At 42.3% G+C, this 27,391-nt stretch overlaps 1 protein-coding gene across 2 annotated transcripts in view; it reads right to left on the minus strand.

Moving 5' to 3' along the window:
* MRPS5 (mitochondrial ribosomal protein S5) overlaps window positions 1-19,756 on the minus strand; it is a 47,556-nt gene extending 27,800 nt beyond the window's left edge. The window contains exons 1-4 of one of the 2 annotated variants that reach the window (XM_035552942.1): window positions 19,635-19,756; window positions 14,343-14,480; window positions 3,524-3,649; window positions 2,981-3,214 (exon numbers count right to left, since the gene is read on the minus strand). In XM_035552942.1, coding sequence (XP_035408835.1) covers window positions 2,981-3,214; window positions 3,524-3,649; window positions 14,343-14,480; window positions 19,635-19,704 — 568 coding nt within the window. In that variant the 5' untranslated portion in view covers window positions 19,705-19,756. Of the gene's footprint in view, window positions 1-2,980; window positions 3,215-3,523; window positions 5,536-5,661; window positions 5,740-14,342; window positions 14,481-19,634 lie in introns of those variants that run through there. The other variant, XM_035552943.2, reaches the window with a different exon arrangement.
* Between the last annotated feature and the right edge of the window lie 7,635 nt (window positions 19,757-27,391).

The raw sequence follows: 27,391 nt of genomic DNA on the forward strand, positions 1-27,391 counted from the left end.
GGTTTTAGAAAAAAAAAAAAAAGAAAAAATTGAAGACAATGAAGTAAAACGCAATGTCTCAATATAAGCAGCAGAATAAATAGGAGACCCTCCCGACCTCCTGCTTTTCCAATTTACTTTATTAACTAGAGCTTTCAGCATTTACAGCTTTAGAAGCCAGTGCTAACTAAAGCACTTAATATTTGTTGTATTTGGTATAGTCACAGCAAGAGTCTGGAGAAAGGCTTGGGGGCCTAAAGCAGCATGGTGGTGAAGAGAATCAGAAGCTTCACCAGATGTTGCTTGATCATTTACACAATCTCCATGACTATTACAAACATGATCATCTCACCACAATTTAGAGAACTGCTGGTCTACAAGAAGTTCAGAGAAGAGCATGCAAATGCCAACCATCAGGCACCCTGTTCCCTCTCTGAAGCCTCTTCAGCTGCGAAGCAACACCGTCAACTTGGCTGAAAAATAATTTTATTTCTAACTGGAAAAAAAAAGTTCTTTCTCTACTCATAACTAACACAGTAAGTAATGGTGAAGTGGGAAAAGACCCTCCTGCAAGAACAAAGCACAAAGAATCAGTCTGTCCCCGAATATATGCAAATATATTTTTCCCCAAAACAAAGCAGTCGGTTTCAACCAAATTTGTCATATGTCAAAGGCTCACAACAGTGAGGTTCTACAGATTTCTCCTGTACTTGTTTTTGTTAGAAAATATGAATGCTGCTGAAGAGAAGCTGCATTACATGCTAAAACTGTTTGTTACCGGAGGATCTAGCAGCAGAATACCAGGAAGGGCTGAACTGCAGGATCTCAAATTGAGGGAGTCCCGCCATGCCCCAGTCTCAGGACAAACAGATTCACTGGGTTTGACGGTTTCAGGTCTATTCCTTCTACCACTTTGACAGTGCTTTGCACATAGCCAATGTCCCCGTTCCCCTGAAAATCATTTAATTCCTCTGAATAAAGATGCTGACAGAATTGTGGGGAACTGAAAATCCCCACAGTTTTTAAACAGATTAAAAGGAAATTGGTGTATGCTAATCAGAAACTGCTTTTCACAAGCACATTTATAATACTGGCTGACGGTTTCATTTTCCTATTTTTATTGTAGTGCCCTTTCCTCTTCTTGGCAGAACTTGACCTGACTACTGCAGCACCCACAGAACCAACTTTAATGCAAGTAACCAGCCTCAGTAATATCAGCCACACTGAAAGCAAGGAAAACACTGGGGAGTAGAATTCATGCATACATAAACGTTGTTTGCAACAGCTGCCACTTCTTTCAACAGAATGAACTACTTGAAAATACATTTGAATTTAAAAGCAACATAGCCTTGCATTTAAAGCACAGAACCAGAACCGTGAAATCTTCTTGACTTTCCTCTATATTCCACCAATGATTTATGGGGAATTCATTAACTTCTCAAATCTTTATTTTTCACTTGTAAGATTCAGGTGACAGGCTGCCTCATCCATTGTCATGTCACCACCTTCCATGCAACATTTGCTTTCAAGGTAATAAAATGAAATGCTGGTAAGCGAACACAGGAAATCTTATTTATATACAGCAGCATTATGCTGATATTAAAATGGAATCAGTTATTCTTAAAATCAAGGATAAACAAGAAAACCCTGAAGAGATTGGAAAGCAAGATCTCTATAAACTTCACAAGGTATGTTGTTTTCCTGACTTAGACACCATAGCAACATAAGCCACAAAATTAGCTATACCAGCTACAGGAATTGAAAACCTGGGAAGGGAGTGGAGAAGTAGAAAACAGCATCAACAGGATGAATTTACAAGAGGAAAAGCTACAAAATGCCAGCATGACTTCAGTCCATGTGGACAATGGTATTAGATCATCCTGGAAAGACCATGCTCCTGCTGCCTTATGGCTTGGTGCAAAGCACATCTCGATTTTGTATTAACATCTAAAAGATGTCACCAGAAAATACTCACAGACAGAAAGAAACTAATAAACAAAGCACCAGGCAGAGTGAGCAGCAACTGTGACTGCAAAAAGATCAGATAAAAATATAATTGCAATCCACAGATGTAATTCCCTATTTATGAGGAAACTCCCATTTATGGGACATATGTTCCAAGATCACAGCTTTCACCAGGAGAACATATTCCTGGACGGAGAAAAATCTGAAAACATGAACCAAGCTTAACTTTTAGAATGACCGGAGTCTGCAACAAGCTTGAAAAAAGTGCTAGAAAACATCAACTGTCATATTTGCCTCATCTGACTATAAAAGTCTGAAGAAAAATTGCAATAAATATAGAAGCATCATGAAGTGCTTCACAAGGGAAACTCAGCTGAATATGAGTAGCAGCTTATTTTTATATTTAATTAGTTGAAGGGGGTTAGGTTTTTCATTGTTAAAGCTAACAGTTTTTTTAGTGGTCTAATGAACAGCACTGTAAAAAAAAGTTCACCTGTCCACTTTACATATATGACCTCTAATTTCACTATGATATTTAACTAGACACCACATAAGGAAAGAACTTCTATTAGCTACATTCAAACCACAACATCTTAAACCATATTTCACTATTTGAGTAGGAAAAAAAGGTTGATTTACCTCACATGATCCTTTAAGAAACTATACAAAAGCACAGCTTAAGAAAATTGACGAACACAAAACATATTTCCATTCTTTAAGACTCCTATAACAGTCTATAACATAATGCAGTACTCTATATCACAGTACAACTTTAGATAGTCCATAACATAAAATAATAATCTAACAGCTATATTAAATTAAGCACTGATTTAAAACATTTCACTTGTGTAAGTACTTGTTCTTTGATTGAGCTGCCTTAATTCATGCATTGGCATATATGTGTAGATGAAAAGGCACATAAGAGAAGTTATAAAATGGATTTTCAATCACAGGAAAATTCTGGATCTTGCTTTTTCCCAGCCCTTTATCACAAAGGCTACGTAAGAACTAAGAAAGATATTCAGTCTTTTCTTACCTCCGTTAGGACCTGGGTCAGGAGGATCCAGAATGACACCTCCCCAACACTTTCCACTCCATCCTCCCTCTCTCTTAACTTTTATTTTTCTTCTCTTCTCCCATGTATCTCTCTGCTGAAGAATTTCAGACCGAATTCTCTCTTGTTCTTCTTTTTTTCGTTGGGAAACTGTCTGTACCATCCCACTTTGTATTATAGGAGCATTAAGACCAGGCCAGAGAAAACCAGAACGTCCTTGAAAATAACAGGGAAAAAAAGTTTTATGCCAAACTAGTACTGAAATAATGAACACTGTAAAAATGCAATAAAATGGAAGGTTCTTGCTTATTTGAAGTGTTTTCTGTGACACAGAATTTGTATTTAAAAACAAAAAATAGCATTAAACAACCATATCAGGATTTTTTTTTTTTAAGAAAAAAATATATATATCAAGCTGTTCTGATGCCACAGAAATTAACAGCAATTTATTGATTTGTTAAATCAAAAAAACATTACACATGAAGAGGTCAAGACATTTCTTCAGCCCTTCATTTGTGAATCTACCTTCTCCGATCTCCTGGCCTCTATTGAGATTCTTTTTTAGCTTCTTCTTCCTTCTCTTCCCTCTTCCTTTCTTTACTCCCACACCAGTCTCTGCCAAAGCTCCTTTCCAGAGCTCATCAGCTGTCACTGAAATGAGAAAGCTTTCGTAAGTAATATACAAGTACATCTTATATTGGAAATTGAAGCTGAACAAAAAAACCCTACCTTGAAATGTTAACCCTACTTTGATTTTTGCTGGGATTTAAACTGTGGGATTACTGCCTTGCTAAGAAAAGAATTTCCTACTACATGCACATATATCTGCTGCAGAGACGTGCCTCCTACCCCTGATGACTGCAATCAGATATGCTCAGAGCTAGGTGAATCGGTTTTAAAAGGATTTTCAGAATCAATTTAAGAGCAAACATTTTTAACCACTAAGGTATTAATTCCCAGGTCAATAAAAGACAACCATTCATTACTAACTCAGATCAGCAATACCTACAAGCACTTAACCAAAGACAAATATTGATGAGAGTCAACCTCAGTCACTTTTAAAAATACCTAAACCCGCTTTAAAAAGCCACAAAAGACAAGAAATTAATCAGCAGCATAGATCTGCTGATGTTCTCATAAAACACAAGGTCTTGATGGCTGATGTAAGAGCTGGGTGGACAAAGGAATGCAAGGCACTCTGTGCATCCTCATCGCAGAGCTCTTCAGCTTTGGTTGGCCTCCTCATTCCGTGACCGTGCAAGACACCCACTGCCTTCAGATGTTTGGGCCAGCCAACCTCCAGATGTCCCATCCAATCCTCAGCCATTCTCTGATGTTTCACCCAACGTACAAGAACGTGGCTAAGGAATCATGCGTTTGATAATTAACTGGGGAAGCTCTGCCATATTGACACCAAGGTGAGGGACAGCAGCTAGCCAGGCTTTCGAGAACTACTGCTTAGTACCCAGCTTTATTTTTGTATTAAGCTTCTGTATGGTGTCAGGGCGGCTCTCTCAAAGGCACGACGCTCATCCGTTCCAGCCAGAAGTCCTTATCCAGCTGGGAATGCATAACTGATTCTTTCTGGAGAAGCACAACCCTGAACAAAGCAGTCGGAGCTCAGTACAGCAGAAAGCAGGGAAATACAGGGAAAAACAAAACACTACAAGTCAAAGAAGCTACCTAAATACTATACTCTTAATGTAGGAAAGAACAGAATGGCCTAAAAAGTCACGACATACCCCCAGCCAAATATCGTAGGAGCAGCACAAGAGGCTTCACAGCCAAAGTAAGCACTGCAGACTTCACGCCGGGCTAGAGAAGTGAAAATGCCCCGTGACTGCACCTAACAGCAACATTCATCATCACGTATAATTTTTGCCTCGCAGTATATATATTTGCTCTCGGGTAGGCTCTAGTCCCTCTGAAAAAGAGATCTCTCGAAAATTTACACTTTTTTCTAGACATTCAAGTGAACCCCAAGGTCATGGTTAAAAAAAAATATAGTAACGTTTAGTTTGACTGCTGAGCAGGACCAAAACACCACCTAAAGAAACCTTCAGCTGCACAGCACTCAGCAAACGTCACTTACTAAAAGACAAGCTGTGACAGATACTAGACCCTCTACAAGTAGCAAATACTACCCTAAAGTACACTGAATTACAGTTCAATACAGACAAAGGCTGGTGGTAAGGAGGTGATATATGACGTGGCTTTTCAAGTTCTTAAAGCAGACTATAAGACTGTGGCACGAGCTGGAAGGTTGATGACGGATCATGTTAAGCTTCTTAAGTTTATTCAGAAAACATTGCATAACTAGCAAATTCATTTTTTTAAAAAAATAATAATCCTGCTAGCCTAGAAACATGGAATTAAAATAAAGGTTTTCACGTGTTTCTCTGCTGGGTTATTTTTAAACTGGAGCAGTTCCCCAGTCTTCAGTTTGTGTGGCTTCACAGAGGGTCACAACAGCTTCCAAGGAGGCTGCACAGGGGCAGGAACCAGCAGCTGGGAGACAAGAACAGGGAGCTCCTGAGCTGGTAAGGCACACACAAAAAAAAAACAAAAAACAAACAGCTTTTGAACTGTACTCTAAGTAACACTGCTTAATCCCCATACAGAGAAAGTAGCAGAAGTCACAGGGTAAGGAGAATGCACTGTACCAAAGGAGAGCAGTCTATGCCAACGGATCCAGCACGATGAGGTCGAACAGAGCCTAGTTTTGGCCTCAAGCACCGCACATAATCTGATAACATCAGAACGAGAGGAAAACGTCACAGTTGGTACCGAAGTGCAGTTCATTTAATCAACCTATGACAGTATCATCATGTGTTTGGAAAGCAGCTGTATTTAATGAAACGCATCGGAAGCCTGCAGGCTCCAGAGCTGAGAGCTCTTTATAAGATGGCAGATATCAGACTGACTTTAAGACAAAGTGATGAGAATGGAATATGGAAGGGATAAGCAATGTCCCCACCACTGTAATCTTACGGACTTTCGCCTACGACAGACAACACAGCAACAAAGAAAACTGTAATGTGACTTGGCACCGAGATGACTGGAGAGCACATACAAAGATAAGGCAGGAAAAAGCTCTTGCAGTGGAGAAAATAACCCGACAGAAATGAGGATCGCTGTAGTGCTTTTTACATTTGCAGAGAAACTCTAAGATGAAGACAGCACAGTAGGTATGCTGTCTGTAAATGATTTGAGGTCTTACCTTTATTTTGTTTCTGCAGCAGCTCGGTAAAATGGGAAGCTGCAGGTGCTCCTCCACCACTAAAATAGCCTCAGTCATGAAACCCACCACACATTTCTAGCCAGTTACTGAAAAACACATAGCACGCTTTATGCAAGCTGATCGCCAACAACCACTGATAGTAAGCTTTAAAGATGCCACTCTATTTTACTTCATCTACATAAAAGGTGTAATATTTTGAAAAGGATTTTGTTTTGTGCCTTTTTATACTATACCCCAATTTCAGAAACCAGATAGCCTACTTCTTACTTCAGAGGAAGATGTATATTAGATCACACCTCAGTAATTCACACGTATTGCCAAAACAGCTTGCTGAAAACCATATTAAAAAAAATAACAAAATCCATGACCCTGATAAACTGAGATTAAAAGTAGATTTCTTTGCCTCCTGGAAGACGAGAGCTCCCAGCTTGCTTAAAATATAAACTACAAAAATGGAATGACAAATAGCAGTAAATCGGAAAATAGAAGGGAATAAAATTGGAAGAAAGGATTAACTTAGTGAAACGGCTAAATAGGCTCACTTCTTCCACTTATACAAGCAACTTTGGCTTAATTTTTTTCCATGACAAATAGTCTTGCGGCAGAACACCACCACAGATCCAAAGACATTAATATTAATGATGTAGCAAAAAAAGAAAAAGGATGTTATAGTAAACTCGCTCGCTTCACTGCACTGCTTCCTGCTAATGCCATTATGTCTACGTATCTGTACTACCTTAAGGAACTTTATAAGGTCTTTCCAATTGCTAATGTTCACTTCCAGACTTAAGCTTGGAATAAAAAACTTCTGGTAGCAGATGAATTCCAAAATGGTATGGTATCTCAAACATTTCCCTTTTCCAGTCACAAAACAAAAACAGAATTTAGGAAGAAAAATACTCTACACAGATGAAATATGAAAAAGCATCTCCAAGGGGAATGCTTACATATTCTATTACAAGTTGCAAGATAAATTACATAGTCTAGACTCAGCTGCTTAATGACTGCAAGTAGACAGTTTTTCTTGGAGGAAGGTCAAAGGCTTATCAACTCCTCTAGGAACCAAGGCATCACAAAACCTCACTGTACTCAAGTGCAGAGAACATTTCCTTGACCTTGTCTTCTCTAATGAACATGTGCTTCTCCATCTCCCCAAGAGAGAACGCGCTATTGTTGTATCATTTACAAGCAGCAAAAGCAGCTGAACAAACTCACAGAAGAAAAAGCCACCTAGAGCTATAAACACAACAAATTCCATGCCATAAATCATTGAAAGTTGTGAGGGTTTTGTGAAGAGTCATCCCTGCATGCTCATTCAGTTCTTCCTTTCTTTCCTCCTTGAGCTCCTAAAAAACCCCACATATTTCTATCATCTCGCTGCAACTTGAAACTCTGAGGGCTGATTAAGAATAGACCAAGCATTGCAGAGGTATGAAAAGTGAGTGAAGGGCGCGCCCTCAAGCTGGTCTTTAGGTATTATCTGACATGGGATGAGAATGGAGAAAACAGACTGTCACTTAATCATACAATTTAGCACCTTGGAAAAATCAATCACTACGACAGTGCCCTTGTAAGTTATGTACATTTCCATTATGGTAAAATAACTCCTAAAATATTTTTAATTCTAAATTTTAGTCAGTTTTTAAGTCATGCCAGCCTACAAAACATCCCAGTAAGAGGTCACTGTATGGTTTGGTAGATTGGATTCTGTGCCTCAGCTTTCATGCTAAATTTGTTTTTTTGTAATAATTTCATGGCTACTACACAGTCATGAGATGCTCAGAATCAATTACTGAAGAGCAAGACAAACATGCCAATTCAGGAAAAAAAAAAGTTACTTAAAGAAATTAGAGAACACAGACAAACACTCTGCACAGCTTGTTTCCACAGTGGCCAGGGAAAGTCCTCAAAAAAAAAAAAAGCAACCCTCGTGTCTTTCTGATAGGTAATATTTTCATGGGCAGCGTACCAACTGTGCACCTCTTGCAAATATTCCGTAGCTCAACATGAAGTTGCTCACAGCACTGAACAATATTTTCAATAGCTAAAGCAGCATTGGACTGTAAGCTGATTCCACAAGCACACCATCCAGGACATGGAAGGATCACCCACCACAGCCCTTAAGATGACTTAAGGGAGCGTAGGTCCCCATGCTGCAGCACCTGAACAAGAAGGATGCTCTCTTGCAGTGCACTGCCAGGTGAGAAGTTCCTCACCAGGAATTCTCAAGTATTTTTTCTGCTGCTAGACACAGTAACCTTGAGAATAGTTGGTGCCTCTGATTTCTAAGCCTCTGATCTTAAGCTTTAACTAGATACAAAGCCTGAGAAACCCAAGATGATTTTCAGTCTCAAACATATGTGGTTTGATGTATCTTCCATTAGTTTTCTTCTCTCCTTGTGTAACAAGTGTAAGTTCCTGGTGCTTCAATTTTGTCTGCATAATTAGCCAAAAACTTCAGAATATTTTTGGTTATAGATGGTTTTATTAGGAAACAAAGCAGCATATGGGCAGCAGAAAACATAAAAGACCAAGGCACTGAAACAACATTTACAATTATTCAAAGAATTACCTAAGAACAACAACAACAAAAAATTAAACATAGCTCCCAAAACACTTGTCCCACTCTCCCTCTCCCCGCTGGAGAAAGAAAGGAAAGAGAAGAGGCTGGCACACAGCTGGCTACATGAACTGCTCTAACCATTTAGAATTTGGTAATGAACTGCAATCTAAATCACTGAGGTCAGGAAAAGGAGTGCTCAACTATATATTTAAATCTGGGCCTTACAATGTCTTACCTTCTCTCTCCACAGGCTTGTAAAGAGTGCTTAATAACAATAAACAAAGCTACAAAACAGTTGATACAGAAGTGCTGCGCAAAAACATACGTAGACCACCTGTCATAAGAACAAAACCTACAACTCATTTCAGTGGCTGAACATGATGCAAACAGCCTAGATGTCACTTCTGATTGCATTAACTTTTACTTCCAAGCAGAATACTTATTCATAGCTGCAGACAGTCTCAGAATTACATGAAACACTTAACTCTGGAACAACAGAGGTGAAGCATCTCAAACAAAGATGGAGTATGATTTTATATCCCTTCATAATCTTAAACTGAACTCAACTACTATTCAAAAACTGTCAACTGAGTCCATACCACCATTTAGTCCTGGCAAACTAGGTTTCTAATACAGCATTTTCCTGTTTTAGACATAGAAATCTTATCAGCCTGTTTAAAGATACTTACAGGAACAATTCAACTCCTTTACTAATTCAAAAGAGAATATTGTACAGATAATACAAATAGATTTATGAGAGAAAAATGGAATAATTGCATACTAATAGCGGATGACTTATTTATAAAACAAGAGATTCTAAAGCAGTTTCTGAAATGTGTGTTCATCCCAGATGAGATCTGCCCTTGCTCCAAACTGCAACTGCCTGCCAACATGTGACACCTCAACTTCTTCACTGCCTGTCTGATCCCATCCTGCAAGCAGAAAAGCTGGGGTAACTTCCCAGTAACTGGAAATACTGCATACTGCATTATGGTGGTGCGAAGAAACCTCTGGAGGTTTCACAAAAGTTACACTTTTCAGTAACAAACCAAGAACAGTTAAAACGCACCCCCATCAGTACACTTAGCTGTAAGGCATTTAATATTCACCCCCCCCCCTTTTTTTTTTTTAAATTAAAAAAGTTAACCAACTGTTCTTCAACATACATGCACACAAAGGCATCCTCCTCATAAATAAAAAAAACAGTGACAAGTGGTAACTCAGTTGTTTATCTGGAGTAGTCGTATTTAAAGAAAAAAAATCTTTAGGAATTGAAAAGATCTTTTTTTCCACTTTAATGTCAATCAGGCAAGGCAGAAAAATGAACAACTTAATCCAAAGACCACTCACATAGGACTGGGAAAATTTAATATCAAATGTAATTAAAAAAAAACAGGCTTTCAAGAACTGATGTTTGCAATAAAGAACACCAAGATTTATGCTGAGTGCAATTGCTTGCAGTAAGCAGAGCACCTAGAGACAAGGCATGTTAGTCTATGATTGTGTATTGTTGGTCTAAATGACTCCCCCTTCATTATTACCGTCTAGTTCTGTGAGCTCCAAAGGACTGTCATGTTCCTTACTCTGTATTCTAATTTATGAGGAAATATCACCTAGCAACAGAGAAATTAAGCACTTCTTTTCATTTGTTCCCAATGGTAACTAATGGAATTAATACTGTGAGTGGGAAAGCATAATTCTGATATAATCAGCCATTTCAAACAAAAGTTCTTTAGTCTCATATACACTTGGATACACAATGGATGTTGAGGAAATTTTGCTTGCTGTTAGAGCCAAAAAGGTTTGTACGATTAAGGTCAAACAGTTTCAGTATTCATGACACACCTGTGTGCCTCTGCTGCCTTCAGGAATGACGGCCTATGTATTTCAACCCAATTCTGTGGCTCTTAAATTTAAAAGGCATTTATCCCACATTTTCTGGAGACGGATACATACTTCTTCCACGAAACATACAGCATCAGTGTTTGTTTCTCAACAGCTACAAGCTTGAGCATCTGCCCAGAAAGTCTGGACTGGTGGAATTTAACAGGCTCAAGCTGTGCCAGGGGAGGTTTAGATGGGGCGTTAGGGAGAATGTCTTCATGGAAGGGGTGGTCGAGGACTGCGCTGGGCTGCCCAGGGCACTGGTGGAGTCCCCATCCCTGGAGGTATTCAAGAGACGTGTGGATGTGGCACTGAAGAACATGGCTTAGTGATGGAACAGGATCACAGACTGCCTAGGATAAGTGCAATTCCTCCCATTTGAATGAGTTAAATTATTTTTAAAGATCAAGTGGAAGGTACAGGTGACCCTGCTAACAAGAACGTGTTAATACCTTAAGAATATGATGGAAGAGAAGTAAACCTTCGCTAATGAGACAAAAAAGTACTGTCACTTTCCTCAGTCACAGGACTGTCATTTGACATTTCACTTGAAAATTAAGTTGCACATAAAACGATTGTATCTGCATTTTTAATGTTACCACACTTCTGAAACAACTGCACTGCTAAAGGACATGAGTGCCATAATGTGATTTATACTGTTAATATTGTACTTCATTTGAATTTTGAAGATTTTATTGTGTTTAACTATTCAACTCCAACTACTAAGCTACTTACTTCTTATGGAAAAAAGGCAGGGAAAACAGCTCGGCAAGGAGAGCTATTCCGAAACCAGCAGCCTTCCTCCAAAAATTACCAGCCAGGAAAAACAAAACCAACCTTTTCAGTCAAAGGGCAGCTTTTCAAAGGACTCTGTACCTGACAAGGAAAAGTCATCTTCCTTTTACTGTCTCATCACTTACACCACCAAGATGAAACTAGCCTTTGCCCCAAACTTCCTATAAACAAGACAAACTGATCCCCCATTCTAGTCAGCCCCTCGGTTCAGCAAAGTCCCAGAGCTTCCCACCCCCTCGACACACTCAGCGTTGAGTCAGAGCTTCGCAACAATCACAGCTGGCCCCAGCATCATGGGATGGCTCAGCTTGGAAGGGACCTCTGGAGCTCAATCCAGTCCCAGCTCCCTGCCCAGGAAGGGCTGCCTAGATCCAGTTGCCCAGGACCATGTCCTGACAGCTTCTGAAGATCTCCAGGGACGGGGATTCCACCATTTCTCAGGGCAGTCCATGCCACCACCTGGTCTCCATCCCAATAAAGCAGCATTTTTAACGCAGCCCAAGACACCATTAGCCTTTTTAGTGGTCAGGGCACACCGCTGGCTCATGTTCAGCTCAGTGTCCACCAAGACCCCCAGGCACTTCTCTGCCCAGCTGCTCTCCAGCTGGGTGCCCACAGCGTGTGTTGGTGCCTGGGGTTGTTCCTTACCAGGTACAGGACCTTGTACTTCCCTCTGTTGATCTCAATCCATGTAAGACTCCTCCTCTTCTCTCAAGGATACTCCACAGAAGTCAGCTGTTGGGAGTTTCTGTTCTCCCCAGACATGAGGCCATCCTGTTCTCCACTCTCACAAATTCAGCTTCTGTTTGCTTCCCTCAGCACTGAGGTATTTTCCTTCCAGATGTTTACAAAGCCCAATTCTCTGTGCCCCATACATCTGCTCCCTGACACCAATCTTTCAAATTCCAACAATCAAGTGATCCCAAATATGTTTCAGGAAACATACAGAATCAAACAGGCTGGTGGCATGCCCTAAGCCCAGTATAGATCGAGGTACAACACAATAGGCCTTACGACTTGCATCTGCATTCAGAAATGGAACAAATGAATCGCACAAAACTTTGCTGCTATTTTAACTCAGTGGCTTATCTTTTCAGTGCATTCATCTGAGTGGAAAAAGAACAGTGAAAGTTTGAGAGTAATCATAAGTGAAAGATTAGCGTTGCACACTCCATCTATCATTACCATATTAGTAGGGGACTCTGCAGATTTGGCTCATACTTGGGATCAATAGTATAAAATTTTACGTTTCCAAGTGAACTGCATGATGAATTGGACAAGAAAAAGCAATTACTCTAATCTCTAGGTTCCTATGGGATCTCTTATTTATCCAGCCTTCTTGATTGCTTTGAGAAAGCATAAAACTGTTCTTAACTACTTTTATGTTCAACCCACTATGGTAACCTGCCTTTTTAACAAAACAGCCTACAAAGTAAGGTAGCACACAACTTCAAGATGATAACATAATATTACTTTTTCCAGAGTTTGGTCCTTGAAAACAAACAAAAAACTCGGACTGACTTCTGTCTCTGCTGAATACATGTAAGAAGTACACTTAAGTTCTTCCAAGTTCTTACATCTTATTAAATAAGCCAGCAGTTTTATGTAGCTTGCTCAAATATAACTTGTTTACAGTTTCATTGAGTCAAACAATAGGGATGTCATTACACAAATACTTTCAATTAAGTCATCTAAAAAGACAGCTGGCAAAATTCTCGTTATAAGAGCTCACCTAGATGTTATGAATATGAACATAAGCATAAATTAAGGCAATCTCTAAGCTACAAAGAGTAATCACAGTGAAATGATTGCAATGTTATATTTTAAATTTAAGATTAAAAAAACAACAACGTTTATCTTCTTACATAGTCTTGGTCTTGTGACTGGCACCTAAGGAAAAGTTCTAAATTAATTTTTCCTGAAGTTGGCATCCTTAGAAAGCCTTCCCCACGCAGTTCATGCTGCAGCCCTTTGCAGGCCTCTTGAGCCCTCTCTACTGTCATTTGCTTGAAATCAGACAACAGTCAAAATTAACCGGATAAGAGGAACAGACAGCACGATTACTTAAACCCCCCTTTATATACAAAATACAAAGAAAAGTTAACTTTACCTCAATAACGTTGAAAAGAATAGAAAAAGACCATCAGTTCTGAAAGGCTGATTTTTTTTTAAACTGATCTTTTGTAGTCTACAGATTATAAAAAGTCTAAGAACTTTGACTGTCAAACTGCTCCAGTTATCTACTCCAGAGATTACGTGCTTACTACTCCTTCTTTCCTCCATGGGAAAACGCCACAGATAAGGAACCACAAAACAGGTGGGATGATGCCTCAGCTATCTCAGTTCGCAGTCCCAAGCACGAACTTAAACAGCCATCATTTCTCAATTATGTTAAGCATGTGTGTAATTCCTCTCAGGACTGAGGGATAATACTGCAGCTGGTCTGACAATTAGCAGGACGTTATCAACAGTTTTTGTTTAGCATTTTATTGCATTTTAATTATTTCATTTTTGAGACAGCACAGCTTGAATAGTGTATCTTGCCTATGACTCAAAAAACATTTGGAAAATAAACACACAATTTATATCGTCAATAAAGAACTAGGAAACAGAGGGGAAGGTGTTTTTCCCCCTCCCATCCAATAAAGTATTTTGGATGGATTCACTGCTACACAAATCAAATCCTTGCTTCCCATTAAAATACACTGCCCTTGTGCACACAATTCTATCAACAACTGTTGTTACATATCTCATAAGATGATAGTTGTAGCCAGAAAAAAAGTTACCAAAAATAGAAGCAAGCTTTCCCTTCCTTCTTTTATTTACTACAGATTATAATTTTAAACCAACTCAAGACTTACACATATTGAAGAAACTGCTTTGTCTGCATTGCTGTACTGTGACATTCCGGGGGGCAGAGATGGAACATTGCACCTGGAGAGCCCATGCCAGGCTAGAATAGGAACAGCAACTCCCTTTCACCGGCGCAGAAGCAAACCCTGAGGATGGAGACAGAAAGGTGGTTAGATATATGACATTTCCATCTTGAAATCACTAGTTCCTTCAAGTATACACATCACAAAAAAACACCCTAAAACAAGCTAAAAAAAACCAAACCAACAACAAAACAACAAACCCAAGCCAACCCAAAAACAAAACCCAAAAAAAGGGATCTAGTAACATTTACTCATATCATTTTCTAAAGGGCATCAGACATGAACCTACTGTCTTGAAGCACAAAGCAAGTTGCAGACAGAGGTGGGGGGAATGTTGCAATAGGAAATGTCACAAAGAGAAAGCTAGAAGGTTTCTAACAAATTACTGACAGAGTGAGAATGCACCTTCTTCTGTGTAAGAAAACAGCCAGACTCTTCTCAGCAGTGCTCAGTAACAAGACAAGAGGCAATGGGAGTAAGTTTAAACCTCCAAATTCTACCTGAACATAAGAAAGTCACTTTTTTATTCTGAACTGAAAATGACCCTGGACAATCTGCACCGAGCAGAGGGCTGGGCTAGATGATTTTCAGAGGCTTCCAACCTCATCTATTCTGTTATTACACCAACCTACTTACTCTGGGGTCCCAAAAGGAAAATGTACCTCCAGAAGTACCTTTCCCAACAACCTCTGGATTTGGGTATTGCAAAGCTAGCCTATTATACAAGCTCTTTTCACCTCCAGAAGACATTACTTCAGTGCAACATACATCGTAATGCAGCTTTATGTCGCATGTACCACCTTCCACTTTCCAGGTACCACAGCAGTTTCAAAGGTGGGGTTACACACCTTACCAGAATTCATTTTTTTGTCCTTGAGGTCTCCTAGAATTCTTTTGTGAATAGTTTCTGGTTCTGCTAATGATCACCCTGTAGATTTGTCCCAAAACCTCTTCCACAGTTATTTTAATTTCAGAAAAATCCTAACTCTCATCAACACGCCAAGGGGTGCCATATGGAAATTTTCTGCATCTTTTACCCGTGCATAATGATGCAACGCTCCTTTTACACCATTCATCAAACATGGCTTGATGGACATTCACTCAGAGTTCTCTACTGGAGTTTAACAAGATAAGCAACTGGTCACTATTCAGAATATCATCAGAAACAGTTCTCCAGTATGAAATCATATTTTAAAGCCTAAGAAACAACTCATTCATTCAGAAAATAAAATGTAAGAGTACTTGACAGTTTATGTCACTATCAAAAGTATTTGTAATGCAATTTGGGGGAGTGGTTTTTTCCTTTTTACTCCTTTTACTTCCTTTTTCTTCCTACATTCATTAGCAAGTTCCACATACTCAATACGATCTCCTTCCAAAATTAAGATGGCAATGTGAAAAAGTCTATACAGAAGCAATAGAATCAACACAGAATGAATCACTAGGCAGTGAAATCAGATGAAGTGCTGCAGAAAGTTCTGTCAGAACAACTGGGGCACAGAAGAAAAGTCAAATGCCAAAAAATTAGAGCCAAATAAACACCAGTTATATAGAAAAATGGTCACCAAGTGATCTCAACAAGTCTGGTGATTTGAAGTGGTTTTAAGATGTACAGTTTGTAGCAAGTTGTTAAAGCACAGGGTGAGACCTTGTTTGTCTCAGACCAATGACAAGATCTCCTATTAAAAGGAGATTAAATCCTTAAAGAAAATGTTAAAGTGACATAAGTTTTAAATTTATACATTTCAGGCTGGCACTAAGAATATCAGTTCTGAGCTGGAAATTAAATTCTTATGTCTAACAAATCCTGGGGGCTTTACTGACAATATTCTGGACACATGACTGCTTTGGTCTTCGAAATGCAGCAGGACAAAAGGAAGAGGAAGATGGAAAAAAAAAAAAAAACAACCTCCCCCCCCCAAAAAAACAACAAACCACCCAATAACCATGAAAAGCCTGAAACCCCAAGTGCCTGTATTTACTAAAGTATACCCCCCCAACTTTTCTCTGTGCATACTGCTACCAAGGGAATAAGGGAATAGACACTTTGAAAGCCGAGCAAATAAAAGTATTTATGCAAGGTAAACAGTCGGAAATGTCACATCTCAATCAAACTGTGCTGTGCTACGTAAGCATGCACAGTTAATGCATCGTATCCTCTACATATACCCTCCAAACACATGTGATGGGATTTTTCTTTAAAAATCTAAAATGTGTCTTACCATAAGCTATTCAAAACTGAACCGTCTGTAAAAGCAAGACAGGTCACAAATGCAAGGCTGATGTCTTGCCACCAGCAAAAGACAAGTCAACAAAGCAGGAAAAAAAATGCCTGCTTACTATATTTAAGTCCTGCTCTGCACTAATGGAAAATTAACCCCTCACTGCATACTTATCTCCCTGATACAAACGTTACATTTAGAACCCTGGCCTGACTTAGATGTTATCTTTCACTGGCTAAACATAGAATTTTATACTATATATAACTTCTGTATACATGTGTGTGCGTTTTTGGCACTCAAAATTTACCTCATAAAAGCAGAGAAAAAACATTTCATTTTTCTCACAATATGTAACAGGAGAACTCATCTCAGGACAGGTGGAAATGGAAACCTAACAGTTTAACAGTTATTCCTTCAATCTTTTAGTCCCTAACTGTTTTTCTTTTCCTTTTTTTTTTTCCAAACACTCACTCACACACAAGTCTACTATTTTAATGTGCCTATTTCATCATAACTTTCCTAACCTTCACATACTGGTTAACACACCACCTTTAGGAGATTTATGTGCAGAATGCAGCACCTCTCCCGACAGAGTGCCCCAAATTCATACGCTTTGCCATTTTTTCCCGAATACCTTGGAAGACATCAAGCAGTCTGAACATCCACGCATTTGCTTAACTAGTGAATGCACTGTTCAGCAAGAATGATCACACCTTTTTTTTCTTTTTAAAAAAAAGAAAATTGGCAACGATTTAATAATCCCCTCTACTTCTGTAATTATTTTCCAGGGGAATCAAATATGGAAAACCGTTCTTAGTTCTGTACTTCAGAGAAAGAAACACTGCAGGAAGCTGGTCTCAGCAGCGAAAAGTGCACCATAAAAAAAAGAACCACAACAAAACTTAGGAAAGAGCCATCAGGATGCTTATTGTGCAGCTATAATTAGAACTCTTTGCAAAAATTGCCTGAGTATAGTTCCAGGCATACACACAGGAGGCTCTAGACCAAAATAACCGAGACATTCTTAAAAAGTGTAAGTACAAGAAAACAGAGGTGTGTTCTGATTAAATTCCAAATTGCAGTTTTGAAGATATCAAGCGCTATGCACTTATTCTCTGATGGGCAATGAACTTTTTTCTTGCCTAGGGTTTTTCCATTTCACATTTTGCTTACTGCTTTTTACTCAAATGAAACTTATGCACAGAAACAATGCACTCATACAAATATTCGCAGCAGGGAAGACACTTCAGAGTTGTTAGTATTTTTTTCCTGGCGTCTCACGAGTGCTCAAGTGCCATGCAGTAATGAAATCTTTGCACTAATACAAATTGCTTTTTAAAAACCCCTCCTGCTACCTTGGAAAAATTTGGATGTGAAGAACAATCTCTCAAGCTGAAAGCCAGGCATTTAAAAATCACAGCACATGGAGAAGGTCACTATCTGCTTGGGCTAAGCAAGGAATAACAAAGGTAATGATACCACAAAGCCTTAGAGGGTAACACCTAAAACGACCCCTTATTACTTTAACAAATGATTTAAGAGCAGTTGCAGCTTTTTAGTTTCCTGGTCCACTTGCAAGACATAATTAAAGAGATACTCTGTGGTTAGGCAACAAAAGTGTTTCCCTCCACCAAGGAAACACCACTGACCTGCTTTCAAACCTCCCTGAATGCTCAGCCTTTAATTGCTGCTTGGCTACAGGAACAGGCATCACTTCATTATACACAGCCCCGAAAGAAGAAAAGAGAAAAGCCAAAGAAATGCTAGAGAACTTTATCTCGGCTTTGAAGGCAGGGGAGAAAGAAGGGAGGTATTCTGCCAAAAGCAAAATCCAAGCCAGCTTCCAGCTGTCCAACACCAAGCTTAAAGTATTTTTATCAACGTGATCTGTCATTTCTTCCCACCTCAGTCTCCAGCAAGATTCATTATTTAGCAGCCTTTCCCCAGAGGGCACACAGGCATTAATGTGTGTAATTAATTAACTTAGTTATGACTCTTGCCTAGGACTTAAGTGCATAAGACTACTTAGGTTATATAAAGGGTTCTGAGACAGTTCACGAAGACTTATTAGCAGGGTCCACAACTGATGGCATACCTTGACTGTTAGGATGGAAGTCATTTTGGAAGAAAAGTGAGAACAGAAGGAAACCAAAATATAAGACGGGTCTCAACTGCAGACTCCAATGCAAGAGATGATTCCTCCCCTAAGAACTTTCCATAGTACGTATATACTTTTCATCAGGACTCTTCCAAACCTCCCCACACGGTGCTGGCTGTTAAGTTCCACAGAGTCCTGTCATTACGCCCCCTAACGAATCCAAACGCCATCACCCAGAGGTCAGCAAGTGAAAGAAGCTAAGATTCTCCTGCTCCTACCAGCTGCTACCCAGGAGAACCCACCGAACGCTATCAGGGTTCACAAACACAAAGCCTTAAGGATAACAATACGAGAAGAAAGGGAACAAAACCGGCCCAGGGGCTCTGCAACAGGGCAGGGCAGTGTGGGTGAAGGGGAGAGCTGCCAAAAGGAGGGCAGCAGAGAGGAAAACAAAGGGCCAAGGTTCCCGGGGCACTGCGCAGTCACTACACCCACACTGCCTCAAAACCTCAGCAGAGCTTTCTGCTTAACAACGCTTCTAAAGAAAGGATTTTAATTCTCTATGGAAACATGCCTTCGGCAGGTCAAACTGTAGCATAAAACCTGTGTTAGAATTAATTACGTATTGCAGAAACGCCACCCGTCAGAAGGTTTCAGTCACCCGGTACTCTTTCCTCACACGTCAGAACAGTTTTCCCGTTTTTTTAAGCACAATTTTCTGAAGGAGAGCCCCGAAGTCAGCCCGACTCTGACTGGAAAACGCACGCACGCTCCTCCTAAGGGCACTTTAACGGGAAAACAACACAGCTGGGCTTTGAAAAGCGACTGCAGAGCACTACAAAAGACAACGGGCTGGTGAAGTAGTAGGAAAAGGAGCCCCCCGCCCCCCCCCGGCACCTCGCCACGCCGCCCGCACGGCGCCGCTAGCACAGGCCCGCCCGGCCGCCGCCACCACCGCCGCCGCCATGTTGCCTCCCTGCCTCCGGCCGCCGTACTGAGGCGTCCTCGGCGCTGCCTGCTGGGAAAGCGAGGGAAGTGCTGATGATGGGGGGAGCTAGGGGAGAGCGGTGAAAATCTGTAGGTGGCTTCAGCGTGGTGGCACGCTGAAATGCTCCTTCTGCCCCCTTCCTGAGCAATTTCGCTGCAAACGGTTCGACAGGCGCGCGCTGGACAACCCCGCGCTAGGAGCTCACCGAAGGACCCCACCGCTCGCCGCCCGACCTTTTGCGTTGGGCTGCCTCCCGCGCGGGGAGGTCACGTGGGCGGGGGCGTGGCCATGGGGACCAGGGGCGGGGGCATCGGGCGGGGGGCGGGGCCATCGGGGGCGGGGCGCGGGGCGCCGCCACGTTGTTGGCCGGCGGGCTGGGGTTGCGCCTCGCTCGCGCTCCTGGCCGGGCGCCATTTTGAGGCGGGGAGCGCCCCAGTGCCTGTCCTCCCTCCAAAGAGCTTAATCGCAGTTTATTTCAACTCCCCTCTGTCTAAAACTGGCCTGCGTTTTAATAAAAGGCTTTCCATAATGTTAAATCATTTTGTGTCCCACCGCACTCCCCTGAAACACATGTTTTGCCATCAGCTGAGTGCTATTACCAGATATTTCCATGCTATCTCAGGGTAGGGTAAAGCCCCGTCACATTGGATGACCCACCAGAACTGAAAATAATTGCACTAAGTCTGGGCGTGCTGTCATCCACAACCTTAATTTGGTCCCCATTTTTTCCACAAGTGACAACGGAACACCTTGGCAGTAGAACAGGTTTAAACCAGTGTTAGTCACTGATGTGTGAGCAGCGCTGCTACTGGGAGGGACAGCGAGGCCGGCGGATAACAGGCCGTTCAAGGGCAGCCTGGCTGCTCCGCTGAAGGATGAATACTGCGCTCTAATGCAAGCAGACGGAAATTTCAGAGGAGATGTGGTTTCGATTAGGGTTTTCCTATTTTTGAATAATACCAAAGTCTCAATCTAGCTCATTTGTTTCAGCAAGACTAGTAATTTTTAACAACTGATAACACAAACACTGTGTTTTTTTTGCCTGGCCTGTTGCCTGTAAATCTCCATTGTTTAAAGTGATTCCCCAATGTATGCTTTCCCATTACAACAGCAATGCCAACTAAATGCGTGCCACAGCTTTGTCTTCTCCTGGCTAGGAACTTAAAATGTGCAAAAAGAAATCTCTCTAAACCCCGATGCAGAGTGGAGACCTGGTGGAGTCAGAAGAACCTCAGTCACTCTGGGTCAGCTTCAGCAGAAGAGAGGCTGCTGTCTTGCTAACAGTTGCAAACTGTTTATCAGAAACGTGCTAACAGTTTCTGATAAACAAGTTTCCAAAAGAGCAGAACTTCCAGAAGCAAAGCTGGCTGTTGTTAGCACAGGCACTCCCCTGTCCTAGGGAAAATCATCCCGACCTTGTTGCCAGGGCTGAAGGTGAGGTGAGACAGCAGAAGCAGGTTGTGGGAGTCCTCACAATGCGGAGGAAGTTTTCAGCCTCTGAAATATTTAGCTGTCCAGCAGCTAATGCTAAGCAATACAGTTTTTAAAAGGGAGTAGGAGGATCCTTCAGGTCTGGTGGAAGGAGCTCCTTGCCTGGGAGCAGTGACCCAACCCCAGGCAGAGGAGTTACCAGCTTCTGTGCCTTCTCACCTGCCTGGGCCTACTGCACAGCAAGGAACCAGGCAGCTGTCAGCCCAGAGGAGCACCTCGACCTCAGGCCTTGGGTGCACATGGAAGGTGCCCTGTTCCCAGCTTCCTTGCTAATAGGGGCCAAAGCCAGCCCTGCTCTGCACACACAGGCACCAGTTCCCAGTGTTGCCTAGGGAAGGGTTGCCAGGAGGAAGCATAATATATTCTCCATGGAAACCTGCACTTCCACGATTTGTTTTTATGCGTCTTGGGGACTGATGGACACCATCAAGGATCCCATTTCAGGAAGGTGTCATTAAAGAGGCTGGAGCAAGGCCATCAGCAGTATCCACGAGGGTGTACCTGCCAGACTGCTGGTGCCTTTTAGTACAAGAGTGTTTTTAGGGTTTCTGCCAAAACCTCATGTTTCTCCTCAGCCAAGCATGAGTGACTGTGGCACACCATTCCCCAGTGGTCACTCCTTTGCTCTCTGCTGGGGAAATCAGCTATTGCCTTCACAAATGCTGCTCTTCTGCACCTGCCTGCAGTCTGCATGGTGTTTCATTTCCTCCTCTGCTGTGCATGGAGACCCCCATGCTGGGAAAAAAAAAAAAAAAAAACAAGAAAAAAAAACAACAGAATGATAGAATCAGATAATCATTTAGGTTGGAAAAAACCTTCAAGATCACCAAGTCCAACCATCAACCTGACCTACTGAGTCCCATCACTAAACCAGGTCCCTTAGTGCCACATCCACAACGTCTCTTAGATACCTCCAAGGATGGAGACTTTAGCACTGCCCTTGATGTTGCTGCAGAAGTCACTGCATCTCTGGGACCAAAGATCAGCTGCCAAGGACAGTGGCAAAGACAGTACAGATTTGCTAATCTAGCTATGGGTGTTTAATGCACCTGCTTGCTTAATTGTAGTTAGAAACATTCCTGGCCTTGTCAGCTCTCTACCCCTCTCTCTGACAACTTTTCCAGCCCGTGGGTCTGACACTTGACTGATCACTTGTTTTCTTCAGCAGTTCTGGGTGCTTGGCTTTTCTTCATAGTTGGACATAAGCATCAGACTCACGGAGGAGGTGACCTGTGAATATCCACGTGAGGAGGTGACCCAGGTGTCCACATTATCAGGGATATGCACAACTGAGTTACAGCAGTTGTGGTGATGCTGCATCTAACAATGTCGTGTGATGTGGCACTAGGCAAAACCTTTGCTTCTTCCCAGTACAAAATTACACCAACACACTTACCTAGAGCAATTGCTGTTTGTTCTGCTTGGTTACTCTGCCACTTTTGATACACAGGCAGTCAGCATGGGCCTTGCAACTACTGGTTGTGCTCAGGGTCAAGCAGGGAAAGGAGCAGGTGCACTGGCCATCCATAATAGTTAACGTGCAACTGCACAGCGGTATTGCTAATGAAGCCAAAAGAAAGGTTGTAAACAGACTTGAAATTTGGAGGTGCCTGCACATTTCTGCTTTCCCTATGTATTGCTGTAACGAGTCTTTCAGCAATGACATTCTTCGGCATTTAATTGTTTGGAGATGCCATCTGTGAGTCCCAAAAGCCACTTACAGGCTCTTAACAGAGCAACATGAAACCAGTGTGCAGCTGATTATGCCCATGTGGAAAGGATACTGTGACTACTGCCATCATTTCTTTAGCGTTGCTGCGGTACAGTGTTACAACCTGCACATCAATAATCTGCCAAAGTGAATGCTGGAAATAGATTGAGGCTTTCCTGTGGTCAGCTCCATTAAGGCACACTGAATGGCAGGCAGGACAGAAGACTGTTTTCATGACTCTTGAAATACGTGGCTACTGCCAGGCACCTGTTTTGAAGGCTGTGCAATCAGAACAGGAGTGTATCAGTTATGCAGAACAATAAACCTAGATGTACAACAGGGTCTGCAGGCCTAGAGGACCGCTCCAATACCCCTTTCAGCCAGGATGGTGCTCACCTGATAGCACTGCTCCGTCTTTGAAAGAAAAATGCATTTCCACTGAGATCTACACCTTAACGCCATCCAGCATCAAATGCATCACGGTTGATTTCTGTTTGGCAGCAGCCAGAGGTCCAGGAGTAGTAAACAAAGCAACCGTTCAACCCTTCACGTTATTTATGCGTTCTGCTTCCCACCGCTGGCAGTAGCAAACCACGCTCCACCTGTCTGACATGGATCATTTGCTAACCAGAAGGCTGCTAGCTCCAAACCCTGCCTGCCAGCACTCAGGCCCCGAGGTGCTGCTGCTGGGCTCCCTGCTAGCAGCACAGACAGGGGAGATGGATGCTTGCCCTGGCAGGATTCAGGATTAGCTGCCATGACCGCACGGGTGACCCATCCAGCACCACATCTACAGGGGCTAAATTGGAACTGCTCCCTTGACTGTTTGGGGTCTTTGTTTTCTTTCTTTAGAAATATTGAACTTACAGAAATAAAAGCAAATAATGTGATGTTTATTGCCAAGTCACTCTGTGCACTTCTTTTATTGATAAGGTTTAACGATGCATGCCAGACCCACAGATTATTTATTTACCTGCAGCATTTCATTTCTCACAATAACTCCAGGACCCTCAGGACAGCTTGCTTAGGCTGTAAAAAAAAGCTCCAGCAGTCAGTGCTGGGAATACAGGTAATGGTGCCAGCAGGTAAATGCAGTTAGGGTTCTCACCAGCCCGCGCTTAGTCACTAGGTTTTACCTCTTTCCTGTGCTATAGGATGCATCATGAGCTGGGGAACCTTCTGACACAGAGGGCATCATCTCTGGGGCTGCTGTCCAGGGCTGCCCTGCCATCTGGCAGCCGAGCATCACGCATTTAGTTCCTCGCACTCCGCATGACTCAGCTGAGCAACACCCGGCTCATTTTATGCTCCAAAGACTCATTCATGAGATAGTAAACGTAGCAAAGAGCCAAGCAAAAAGTCAACTCCTGTGTTTGCTGCAGCCACTAATAGCACAAAAGGAAAGAGGTGGTACTGCTGGGGTCTGGTACTGGGGGACTGCTTTCCCACAGCAGCGATGGGAGCCGGGCTGCCTCATCCTGGGGACTGCCCCAAGTGTCCTCCCAGGAGCCCCTCAAAGTTTGTAGAAGCCATCCCTTCTAAGTGACATGTTACCAGGGAGCGGGACATCTCTAGGGAATGTCAAGAAGCTGAAAGACAGCTTATGAATAACAGAGTCTAGAAGTTATGGCTCAGAAAATGGATGCTTTCAGGCACAAAATAAATATTCATTTTGCTTGAGAGAACTTAAAAAAAATTAAAACATACTGTCATCTCTTTAATCTACATTTCCAGAGAAAAGAGTTGATGAGATGTTCTTTCTTCCCTCCCTGACATGTTGTAGTATAAGGAACTTTAAAATTAAGGCAACACTCATCAATTTGATAAAAAATACCGCAGGTCCTGTGAGCTGGTGGAGATGGTCTGGGCCAGGGCAGCTGAGCTGCCTCTTGCCAGGGTCTGAAATACAGAGCAAACCTGGACAGAATGCCTCTGAGACTGGTCTCTGCTCTCTGCCTCAGACATCCCAGCATCTGGAGGGGGATCTCAAGCCCTTCTCTCTCTTGGACGCAGTAAGCAAGCAAGTTAACGCTGTAGGAGAGGGTGTGAAAAGCTGCCAGTGCCCACTTCAGCACCTCCAATTCTGTGCAGGGCAGATAAAGGCCCTTTGTATCCCCTGCTCCTGCGAGCACCCAGGGAAAGCATGTCTGAGTGCTGGGCTGCCCCTGGGATTCAGCCACCCCATCACTCAGGTGCTGCTCACCCTGAGGGACTTACCAGGGCCATACATCAGAGCTGGATGCAGCCTAGGACATGTGGCTAAGAAATACTTCCAAAAAAATTCCAACACAGCCTGCTTATATATTCCTCCTTCTCGTTGCTCTCCACTTGTCTTTGTTTTCCACTTTTTATCTCCAGTGCTGGTTTACCCAAAAGACGAGGTAGCACTCCTGGAGGGACTCGGGCTGATGCTGCGATCTGTTTTCCCAGGCTGGGATCGCTAGGCATTAGAGACTGACTGGAAATCAGTGGAACAACTTCACAGCCCCATCCTGTCAAGATTTCATCTGAGTACAAAAATTGAAAACTAGTATCCTCACATATGCGATACATATTTTGATTTTCTGCTTGCTTGGCAGCCTTCAAAAGAAGTAGTTGGAATATTCCATTTACAGATGAAGATTGCAGCAGCAGCCTGTGAAAGCACGCTTAAGGAGAAGAAAGCAAAGCACGTGAGATTAGATTTTCCTCAAGTCAAGTCCTTTCCTTCTTCCTCAGCATTTCATGTGACAGACGCCAACCTACGAGCAGCCCAACCCACTGACAAAGGACTGAGGGCTGAGGGCATGGCTCACCTCGCTGTGGACGATGATGTCCAGGCAGATGAAGTAACACCAGCAGTACTGACTGAGGGCACAGCTGAAAGTATGCTCACAAAAAGGCACCATGGTGGAGGCCAAGGCTGCCTTTCCAAAAAGAGCCAAAGATGGAAAGCACCCAAAGGTTTTGGAGTCTGCGGCAATGCCTGGTTCCAGCACAGCTTCTCCTAGAAAAACACCGGCTGTAGTTCAGCACAATTCTTTGTCAGCGTCAATAAGAGGGTTTGCTCTCAAGCTCTCATGTGAGTGGTTTCAGGTGCCACAGCAATGATGGTTGCAGCATCTGCTCACGTTCATATTGCACAAACCTCCCTGTAGCTTTAACATAGATAAAAACCAGACAGCAGTGTCCCTAGGGGACCCCCTACCTGACCAGCTCTCTTACGAAGTGCAGGGTTTGGTGCTCACAGGACACAAAACACGGTTCAGTGTTCACAGGACATGAAACATGCTCCTGAAATCTCTCAGAGAGTGACCAAGCAGCAAAGCAAGTACTGGCTGTGCAGCAACCATGGATGTGCATCCCTGCAAGAGAAGTGCAAACCTGAGCCAGGCCATGGGTGATGCCAGGAGAGTGAAATCAGCAGCACCCAAATTGGAGCTGGGAGCAGGAGGAGTAACATGTAAATTAATACTTTCTTCCAGGCAGCTGGACTTCCACTTGGCTAGAAAAGCTGACCAAGAGCTGGCTGAGAAGAGCTACCCTTAAAAATCTGTTGGAGTTGATGGTTGAACATACAAGACTCGCTGACTTCAAGGCTGGGGCAGCAACCAAGGATATCGACGAAAATTAGTTTCCAAGGTTTTGGAATGAGGGTGTGAAATCCACTTCTGCAATCATTTGTCTGCCTTTGCAAACCGTGTTGTGAAGCTTGACTGGAACTCTGACTGGAACTCCAGAGAGGCATTAATTGCCCATGGAGTCCCATGGCAGGGAACAAAACATAATTCAAGGCCATTAACTGGAGCTGACATTTTGGGAGCTGCAGAGGTCCCTTCCAACCTCAGCAATTCCGTGATTCTGTGGTTGTGTGGTCATGCTCGAGAAGTTAATGCAGAGTTGTTCCCATTTCCAGGTAAAACTCAGCTGAGCCACTCAGCTCAGTGTAATTTTGGTCTTTTTTTTTTTTTTGGAGGGCCATTGAGAAAATGTTGATATCATATACACCCTTGCAAGGGTATGAAGCTGAGCACTTGACTTGAGATACTAGCAGTGCTGTGCCAAGGGAGATAACTGAGGGCCTTTTCCTCTTAGGAAGTTGGAGCTTTTTATTTTAATATTATTTTATTTTATTTTATTTTATTTTATTTTATTTTATTTTATTTTATTTGTTTCATTTCATTTCATTTCATTTCATTTTTTATTTGTCTGATATGTTGCCTTCAGTGTGTGAAAGGAAGGCTCATGGAAGAATACCCATTCTCTGCTAGGGTAGGAGAGGATAAACCCTTAGACCAAGTCTTTTCATGACAAACATTACCAGGAGATGGAGATCAGGATTGATTATGGAGATCTCAAAGGCCTTAGGAGGAATGAGATGCCCCAACCCTGTTACCCATCAGTGAAAACTGTATCAGAAATTGTTTTGAGAATCTTCCTCTGCCTCCTGTGAGTGAGACAGTCCCAGACATCCACTGTAGCACA

This window comes from Cygnus atratus, chromosome 3, assembly GCF_013377495.2.
Source record: "Cygnus atratus isolate AKBS03 ecotype Queensland, Australia chromosome 3, CAtr_DNAZoo_HiC_assembly, whole genome shotgun sequence".
Classification (NCBI taxonomy): Eukaryota; Metazoa; Chordata; class Aves; order Anseriformes; family Anatidae; genus Cygnus; species Cygnus atratus.